Raw genomic sequence first — 9654 nt, 5'->3', positions numbered from 1 at the left:
TGAATGTTAAAATGAACGTTAGTGTAGTATTGTTCTACTTTGAATTAAAATAATTGTTCTTAATTTTTTTTTAAATGTCTAAAATTAACTTTAATTACTAGTATTAGTATTTCCTCTAGTTCTTATTATAAAAGAAAGTTTACTTTCAAATTTATTTAATGATCAATATATCTATCAAATACATTAATTATTTTATGAATCTAAAAAATATTCCCTCTTAGATTTGGCCAAGTAAGATTGTTACGCCTAAGAATCGAACTCGGTATTCCCGAGTATGTCCTTGGACGGGACTCCTTGCCAATGGAGCTCAACCGCTTGGTTTCCCTCTTAATCTTTATTAGTATAAAAGAAAGATCACTTTTTAGATTTATTTACTAATTAATATATCTAGTTCATATATAGACCAAATACATTAATCATTCTACAAATCTAAAAAATAAAATTCTTAATAAAAATAGAGAAAATAATTTTTTTTATAATAAGGACGAGATATTATTGCTAAAATTTGAACATGAGATCTTTAGCTCCTTTATACAAATATAATTGACAATTTCAAAAACTTGTTTGTCAGTTTTTTAACTTCAAAAGCAATCATAATAATAGCACACCTACAATTCCAAAAACCAAAAAATAGGTGCTATGACTCTACTTTTACACTAACCAACCGTAATACTTTTGAAAAACTTTTAAACCTAACTTGAGGCTAAGATATGGCTGACTTGGGAAAATATCTCCATCAATCATCATAGTCTACACACTCATTGCAGTGTCTTCATATGAGATTCAAGGCTAGGTGCAATTGCAAAGATGAATGTTTTCTTTAGAATATAGAATAATTGTATCCCTATGAACTAGTCCCCGTACTAGAGTGTGGGTGGGGACATATGAAACTACAAAACTTCACATCACAATTTGTTGTTGTTGTATTAGACTGTGTCATAAACTGCAATGGGTTTGTGTTCATTTTGGAGTTTACTACTGTCATGACAACAGCTTTTTTACAGTTTTACTGTAGCTCAACAAGAAAGGTTGGAGTTTTGTGCTCAATATGGCATTTTTGGTTTTCCTTTTTTTCTTTCCTTTCTTCACTTGTGCTACAAAACAACAACAACATCAAACCAAGGCATGATTTGGGCCATTTGCTTTGGGAAAATTTTCTTGTGTCACCAATCTTTGGCGTTTATGCATACAGTATGCAATTCAATAATAATACACATAATTACAATTCTACAGACAGGTGCGTCATCTATTATGAGTTTATATCAGGCAAATAGTGAAAGCTAAAGAAAGAGATATCTAAGAAGGTAAAAAGGTAAGATGTTGAAGGAATAAAAGAGAAGAGACTAGTTGCTTTGAATAGTGGAAGGAATAAAAGAAATGCTAAGGAGTGAGAGTGGAAAGAAAGAAAACTAAATTTTTTTTTTTGACGAAAAAATTATGTATTTATATTATGATATAAATATCTTTAAAAAGTATGACCTAAGATCAAACAAATGAGGCTTGAGTCATTGTTCAATCCGTTCAACCATGGTTGAACATCAAAAAAGTATTAAAAAGTAAAGATAAAATAAATTGAAATGCCAAAAATAATAACTTGGTTCAAGTGTGATTCAATCAGGCTCAACTCAACACAAGTAAGCACAAGTGAGGTACAATATGATGCTTATTACACCTTTTAGTATTACTCTCAAATCTTATGGAATTTCTGAAAATGATCTTATATTATAAGAGAATTTAAATTTATCCGAAACGCACCAAAAACTCTAAATCCTAAATCTTATTTGTGTATTGAATTCGTTCGGATTTTAAAATCCAAATGCTACGAGAGGAACATTTTCGGAAATTTAAGGATTTGAAAGTAACTCTAAGGGTGCAATGAGCAACGCCCAAGGTACAATGGGATTTAGTGTGTTTGGTTCTGTAGTGAAATTGATTGTGTAAAATTGATTCTGGATACAAGTGAGTTAAAGATAAAGTGATTTATGTTTGGAGAAATTCTTGAAAGTGAATTGAACAATAAATTACAGTGTAAAAATCACGTTTGATAAAAAGCTACAAATCCTAGCTTCAAGTAGAATCAATTCTGAAACACATAATCAATTTTGCTCGAGATCAACCAAACACTTCAAAATAAATTCTAAAGTCCGGAATCAATTTTAGATGCCTCAAACGTGAAACCAAACATAGACTTAACCTGACCGATAGAAATCAGCAGGTGAAAATGCATAATTCTAGAACCCACACCACTGTTTAAAAGTTTCTTTCTTAAAGAAAGGTGGTGTCTCAATGTTTCACCTTTTCATCAATCCTCCTTTCTCAGCATTCAAACACAACACTAAAGCTAACACAAGAGTTTTTTTTTTACTTTAAAGTGAATAAACTTGGATCTTGGCGAGAATCTTCTTTTTACATATCTTTTTAAACATTATATATATCAAGAAACGTTTTTTAGACCTAAAGTCATTGTTTCACCACCCTATGACTAGGACCGAGAGTTGGGTAGACCCAAGAGTTAGATAGAACTGGGCTGCACTGCACACTTTGTTTCAGAAGTTCCAGAAAATGAACGGGCCCTTATTACAGAGTACAAACCAACCAACACAAGATGCTACTTTAGATGGGGCAAGTGTTATATAGTCCCACAGTGCTATGGGGTTTTTGATGTCTTAATATCTGTTAGTTCTTCAAATATAGGGTGTCTCCTTATTGATGTATATAGAAAAGCATAAATTTGAAATTAAATGACTTTTATAAATTTGCTTCTAAAATCATAGATATAATTGTATTAAACTCATTTCTAAATCATAAGAATAAATTTTTTGCGAACACATTGTTTTCTTTTTTTCATTTTGCAGAAGCTTAACATTTACAAGGGAATGGCTTTTGTTCTGATGTTAAACAAAAATTAAAAGTAACCTGAATAAGACTAATAACCAGATGCCAATTTCCATGTCCTGAGCTGGTGGAACCAAGCAAGTATATATGCTAACAAGAATAATTGAATTTAAGGGCTGAAGGGTGCATTGCATGGTAGAGGTACATACATAATGAAAATATGGAAGTTGATTGAGCTGATGACAATTCACCCAGAACCTTCTGTGCTTGTTTTTTCTGCAAAATTATATATTAAAAACTTGGTCATAAGTGAATTTAACAGATAAATAGTTAGTATGCACCCTATTAACCTTATCAATGCAAACTAGGATTAAGATTATAGTCCATACATTTAAATAATTAGATGCGATATGAGCCTCTAATCATTGCTACAATTCGGCGTCGTGACTTGTAAGTACTTTGATGACACTGTTAACTAAATAGAACGGAATGTATAGCAAATAGTATCACTATTTAATCTGCTTGTTAGAAAATATCTAATGCGTGCTTGATTCTCTTTGATCTACAAAGGAATAGAGCATCATACACTTTAATGAGCTATAGATATTCTAAATCAGATTGCCATCAACTTGGACTTCTGATCAGTTTGTCTAGTAGTCAATTCTAACTGCAAGGTTCTTTGGTTCTCATTAGAATCATATCTTAGACATTTTAATTAACAGGATTGTCAAAATATTCTGTGGCCCTAGCTGCAGATTTGGCTGAGTTTGGTTCTTGCATTTGGTATTGCCAAAATCCTATTTGAAGAACGAATTCACCTTGGACACTGCATAGCATGTCTAACATTACTGAGGCAGACAAGTCTAGTTTCCAAACTTGATTCTAACCTCCTAAACATTGAATTGTCTAAGTGTTATTCATTAATACTAACTAACATTCCTCGCGTCAAAAACTCAAAACTATGACTAAATTTCACTTTGATTCAAACCCAAGTTTGACAAATAAAATTTACTCAAAATCAAATTTTTAAATGCTAACACAAACACACTTTCCGTATCAAGCAAGGTGCCATGATGCTTCTGAGCGACTTGATAAGATAATAATTTTGGTATGCAGTATGCCAACTAGAATGTATGATCAGTGTTTTGTACTGGTGGGAAGTGCATGTGGGTTCAAGAGTGTCCTTAAAGGATAAAACACGGTTGTTGAGCACTGAGTATAATGCAAAAATTGACAAGTTACTTTCTCCAAAAGGAACACTTGTAAAATTGTCATTAGTGTTACTTTAATTAATAATAATTTATCACTTGCTCAATTTTTTTAAAAGTAAAATTTTAGAACTGTAAAGAAATAGATCAATCACAAAACAGCTCGCTAATATGACAGATAATCAAAGTGAATGTAATTTTAACTTTGCAGAGTAATAAAACCGTGTACTAACACAGAACATTAGGAGGGAGGGGAGGGGATGGAATTCCAACACTAGCAGTTAGTAACTATGAGAAAATAACTATAGGATTAAAACTTTGGAGACGTGTATATACCATGAGTAGTGCCAGTAGACATAATGCGATCTATATTATCAATCCGCCCTTGTATGGATTTTAGAAGTGAATTCAGGGATGAAACTCTTTTCCTAACACTAGATATCTTGGCAGCATGTTGCATTATGAATGGTAAAGGTGCATCTTCGAGCAATTGATCAAGTTCTGCCCAAAAAACACAAATTTTAGACTTTATTTAGAAATTATAACATCCTAGAGTTATAGGAGAAGCTTTAGCAGAGGCATTAACATTAAGCAAAACCAAATTGAATAACAAATTAACAAAGGCAGACCATATTAGCACATTACAGAAGCAAGTTCGACATGGCAATTAAGATTTCCATGGTTGCAGTGAACAATATTTGTATCATCATGCAGACAACTGGATGTTTTAGCCATCTTGGGAATTAAGATTTCCATGGTTGCAGTGAACAATATTTGTATCATCATGCAGACAACTGGATGTTTTAGCCATCTTGGGAAGAGTTAAGTGTTTCTTTTTACGATTGTATAGCTCATGGAATATCTATACAGCTCTATGGTGCACCAAACTTGAAGATTCAGCATTCTCACTTCAAGGAAAAACACTCTTTGTTGGAGGCTAAGAATTGGTTCTTTCATGAAACTTGCTGCAGTAAACCGTGAGGTTGCCAACTTCCTTATGCAACTGATATGATTGGGCCCAAATGAGTCTAAACCATGGACAATGCAGAATCCAACAACAAATTTAGGAATTTAGATTGGGTTAGACTCAACCTTACAAAAACAGCTTTTAAGGTGAGGGTCGGGCCTAACTTAGCCTTACAAAACCGGTTTGTATGCTGAGGATGGCCCAAATATTATAACATTGCAAAGGCTATATCTCTAGGGGTGTTCGCGGACCGGTTTGGTTCGGTTTTGAGAGAATCTGATACCCAAACCGATTAGAATTAAATGGATTGGTTTGAATTGGATTTACAAATTTTTGCGATAAAGCCCAAACCGAACTGATCCGAGAAACAATGGATTGGTTTGGGTTGGACTGATCGGGTAGATAAAAAATACAAAAATATTTTTAAAAAATAACTTATTTACAAAAATTAATTTTTCATAATATTATAAAAAATATAATATTAAAAGTGTTCAAATTTAAATATTATACTAGAAATTTTTCTCTAATAGATTCAAAAATATCTAACAAGAAAAATATCTAAGATTAAGACTTTAGTCACTTGAATTAATATGATAATGAATGTGTTTCATAACTTTATGTTCATTTATCATATTACACTATCAATTTTCTAATAACAAATTAAAATAGCATAACTTGTCCACACACAACATTTTATTTTTTTCTTATTGAAGTTGAATGCTTGGTAGTAATTTTCATGATTATTAATAATGGTTGGTTTGGATTGGGCTTGCGGGTAGAAAATTGAAAATCCGATGTCCGAACCGATTGTTTTGGTTCAGATTTACCCGAACCAATGAACACCCCTAATCTCTAAGCAATGTGGGATCAAATTCACCCCTTCACAACGCAATGAAGGGGAACCCAAATGTCACAAGTAGGCAGCTAAGGACAGACCGCAATGAAGGCGAAATTACCAACCCCACCCCCATGTGGAATCCACCACGGATTTAGGATATGCTCTGATGGACGGACAATGGCTAAGGATGGACGATGTGGAATCCACCACGGATTTAGGATATGCTCTAATACTATCTTATAATTTGGGTTGGACCTAACTCAACTTTACAAACCCGGCTTGGAAGGTGGATTGTCTAAGCTTTATAAACACTAACATACCATATATTCTAAATAATGTGGGACTAAATCTATTATTTTACACACAACACAAAGAAAGTGTTGAAGACAACCAAAATGCCGCAATTAGACAGCTAGGAGAGGATCGCAAAAACAACAACGATAACAATCAAGCCTTATCCCACTAAGTGGGGTCAGCTACATGATCAAATTCCACCATAATGTTCTATCCTCTATCCAAAACAATGTTTCCAACAAATTGTAATTTCAGTATTTGAGCAATTTAGTTCCTTTTGCATTTCTGTTATGCAACAAAAAAGCTTCTTTCAAGTTGAGAGAATTGCATAATTATTTCCAAGAGTTGAATAATTTTATAAAGGAAAGGAAATGGAAAATTAAGATACTGGCAATAAAACCTTTACTTATTTAACCTTAAATTAGCAAAAATAAGATTATCAAAGCTACAAAAGAAAGGACTACAGCTGAAAGGACTACAGCTGCTACTCGCCGAATGGTACAGAAACTCTCCTTTCAATTTTACATTCCAGCAAAGAAAACCACTTTCAAATGCTTGAGCAAGAACAAAACCTCCAACCACAGGAATCAAAATCTTCCCGGAACACCTCAAGTCATGAATTTCACATTTTTCCTTCTTTCTAGTAAAGATAAGTAATAACAGCTTATATCATCCTTTTAAGTCTTTTGTGAGTTTTTCACATAAAAAGTTAAGACTATAACCATACACGATGAATTGCAAGCATGAAGTAAAGGTCCTAGTATAACTACATAGTTCAATATTTATGTGTCGGGCCCATTGAGTATGTTTTCCCTTGGTTCTATAGCAGGTTAAACAGAATAGTCCCAATGTTACTATCTACTTCACCAGTTTAAAGAGTAGCACCTAAACTAACACCCTACAATAACAAGAAAAACAAACCTAGAAGATCTTGGACCCAATGGCTTATCTACTATGAAGCACAGACTCTGACACGGACACCGAGACACGACACGACACGGACACTCCGACACCGATAATGTTGAAAACATAGGACACCGACACCGCTACAAATAAGCTAATATTTGAGTTTCATTTATCCATATATTGATCAAAATTAATGTCTGAAATTCTTTATTGATAACATTGTTTCAATACATGTTTAACTCTTTTAGGTGTGTGAGATTTGTCCAAAAAATATATAAATGTGATTTGAAGCAAAGAAATAAAACCAATTTTTGTTTGAAATATTTGTCTGAGTTGTCGGAAATATGTGGTATGAGTGTCATACGAGTGTCGGACACTGATTAAAAGAGTGTCGGAGCAAAGAAAAAAACCATTTTTTAGGGGACACTTGTCTGACTTTTCCGACACTTGTTTGACTTTTCCGACACGTGTCGTACGGGTGTCATACAAGTGTCGGACACTGACGCGTGTCGGACACCGCGACACGCCTACTCCTAGAGGTGTCCGTGCTTCATAGCTTATCTATGCACATGCATATTCACTAGTTACTATTTTTTCATAAAGTCGCGTATTTAAATAAACTTCCAGACAAATACAAATATATAAACTAATAATGACTTTCCAGAAAGTAAAGAGCCGTGTAATTATTCTAATTAAGAAGCACCTAAACTAGGCCTTAGATTATTTTGGTATCTTCATAAAATAACAACAAAAATTACTATTATCAAGTAGGTGAAGCCTAAACACAGAACCAAACTTTATCAGATTTCAGAAATCATAACAAAACCTACCCTTATGAACCAAACATCGTAAATGTTCCTACATAGCCAAAGGGCCTATTAGACTATTACCCTTTCAGCCCAGTAAGGTAGCATCCGCCTGACTAGAATACTATTGAAATTTTGAGATGTTGCCATGCCCTTCTAGAAGATGTTCCTTTGAGTAAGATTTGAGATCATGACATGACATCCAGAGGAGATGTTTCCATGTTTGGGTCTCGGAAATTATCTAAAACCGGACACATCATGACTCTTTCGCTCAATGCACCATAAGAAGGCAACACCATTCATCACAACTATGTGCACTACCTTAGAAACTCCTACTCTTAAAACACTCTCACTAACTAACATGAGTATCACATAGGATTAAACTATAATCGAGGAGGTATCACCAAATTAGTTGGAGTCTTGGAGGATCCTACCCGTTTGGATTTCAGACAGAACATCAATAATGGTAAGTACAGTAACAAATCCCTCCAATATATTAATAATGGCACAATGCCGATAATAACCTACCTAACACCGATATCTCTAAAAAAATGTGTGTCAATGTCAGACACCTGCACCGACACTCCTGCACCGACACTTGTGATTATTTTAATTTATTCATTTTTTCAAATTATTATCAGTGTCGGAGTCGTGTTCGGGTATGCCTCGTTGATAATAACAAAATCAATAAAACTACTTGCAAGTTGCAACACAAGGCACATACACAAACAAGTCTAATTAGGTATTAGATAACATAATCAAACATTAAAATTTTCTATCACAGTAGTAAATTTGAAATTTGAGCACAATGTTGTAAAATCAGTAGAGAAAGAAAAGAGATACCTCCGGTGAGACGATCGATAGAGGAAGAGAGGTGATTTTGGCTCATGAGAGTTTGTTGAGCTCTGAAATCGAAATCCCTAATCACGGAAGAGAGGACCGAGGACAAGCCTTTCGCCAAAACCTCGGAGCTCTTCTCGAGGGGATCTCCGGTGTTATCGGTTCCAGAAGCGTTCTCGCCGGCGATAGAAGTCGAAGGTTCCGTTTGAACGGCGACGGGGTCGTTTTCATCGGCCGGAGTGTAGTGAGTGTCACTGGAGGTTTCCATTGTCGTTCGAGTCGGTTAATTCATCGTGATTTTTTGCAAATAAACCAAACTTATCCCCTAAACTATGGTCCACTATTCAATTTAGCTAAAATTTCACCGATATATTAAGGTCCTTTTGGTAAGAGCTAAAAAGAGTTTCTAGCTTTTATTAATGAAAAACTTTGTTTAGTAACTCTCTTCTACAATATAAGAAAAAAAGATGTTCTGTAAAATAAATATATGCCCCTTTGCTTTTAAACTGTGCCACGTGGACACCTTCACCATCTACCACTATTTGATTTTGTTTTTATTTTATTTTATTATTTTCTACACTCATCTCATCATGATTCTTCTGCATGCTAAGTCATCTTTTTAAAACAAGCTTCTTGGAAAGACAAGTATTTGCTTTTCACTTAATAAAATCCATCTTTTTGGTTTTCCTATTCTTTATTATATTATTTTGATACTGATAAGTAACAACTCTCAATGCACAAGCTTCCATTCAACTCAGACTTTCTTTCTTCTCACTCTTTCATCTCCTTCTCCTCTCTTTCTTTCATCTCATTCTTGTAGTAGCTTCTTCCATTTTTTCAATGTTTCTTTATAGTATTTGTTTAACAACTTTAATTTCGATTGATTTTCAGGTTCAATTTCATTGTTTAAGAGATTTCCCGTTTCTATTATCTTCAGGTATTTTCAGTTTCTTTGTTTAT

The 9654-nt window shown here is 33.9% G+C and overlaps 1 protein-coding gene across 1 annotated transcript; it reads right to left on the bottom strand.

Annotated features, from left to right (window-relative positions):
* Positions 1 to 2780: 2780 nt before the first annotated feature.
* LOC131625155 (uncharacterized) lies at positions 2781 to 9080 on the bottom strand. Its single transcript, XM_058896052.1, has 3 exons — positions 8698 to 9080; positions 4380 to 4544; positions 2781 to 3111 (listed from the first exon to the last, which is right to left on the bottom strand). Exons 1-3 carry the CDS (start codon positions 8960 to 8962, stop codon positions 3083 to 3085), a joined length of 459 nt encoding a protein of 152 aa, XP_058752035.1. The 5' UTR covers positions 8963 to 9080; the 3' UTR covers positions 2781 to 3082.
* Positions 9081 to 9654: the final 574 nt, after the last annotated feature.

This window comes from Vicia villosa, unplaced genomic scaffold (assembly GCF_029867415.1).
Source record: "Vicia villosa cultivar HV-30 ecotype Madison, WI unplaced genomic scaffold, Vvil1.0 ctg.000189F_1_1, whole genome shotgun sequence".
In the NCBI taxonomy this organism is placed as follows: domain Eukaryota; kingdom Viridiplantae; phylum Streptophyta; class Magnoliopsida; order Fabales; family Fabaceae; genus Vicia; species Vicia villosa.
Note: the sequence above shows the minus strand (reverse complement) of the source record. Positions and strands in the feature narration are given on the sequence as shown.

What these genes read in the sequence shown, in the direction of transcription:
- LOC131625155 (XM_058896052.1), bottom strand. Translation starts at nt 8,962, where the DNA reads ATGGAAACCTCCAGTGACACTCACTACACTCCGGCCGATGAAAACGAC. An exon ending in TATCGATCGTCTCACCGGAG is followed by an intron (nt 4,545 to 8,697) that starts GTATCTCTTTTC and finishes TTTTTTGGGCAG; the next exon opens with AACTTGATCAATTGCTCGAA. An exon ending in GTCTACTGGCACTACTCATG is followed by an intron (nt 3,112 to 4,379) that starts GTATATACACGT and finishes ATAATTTTGCAG; the next exon opens with AAAAAACAAGCACAGAAGGT.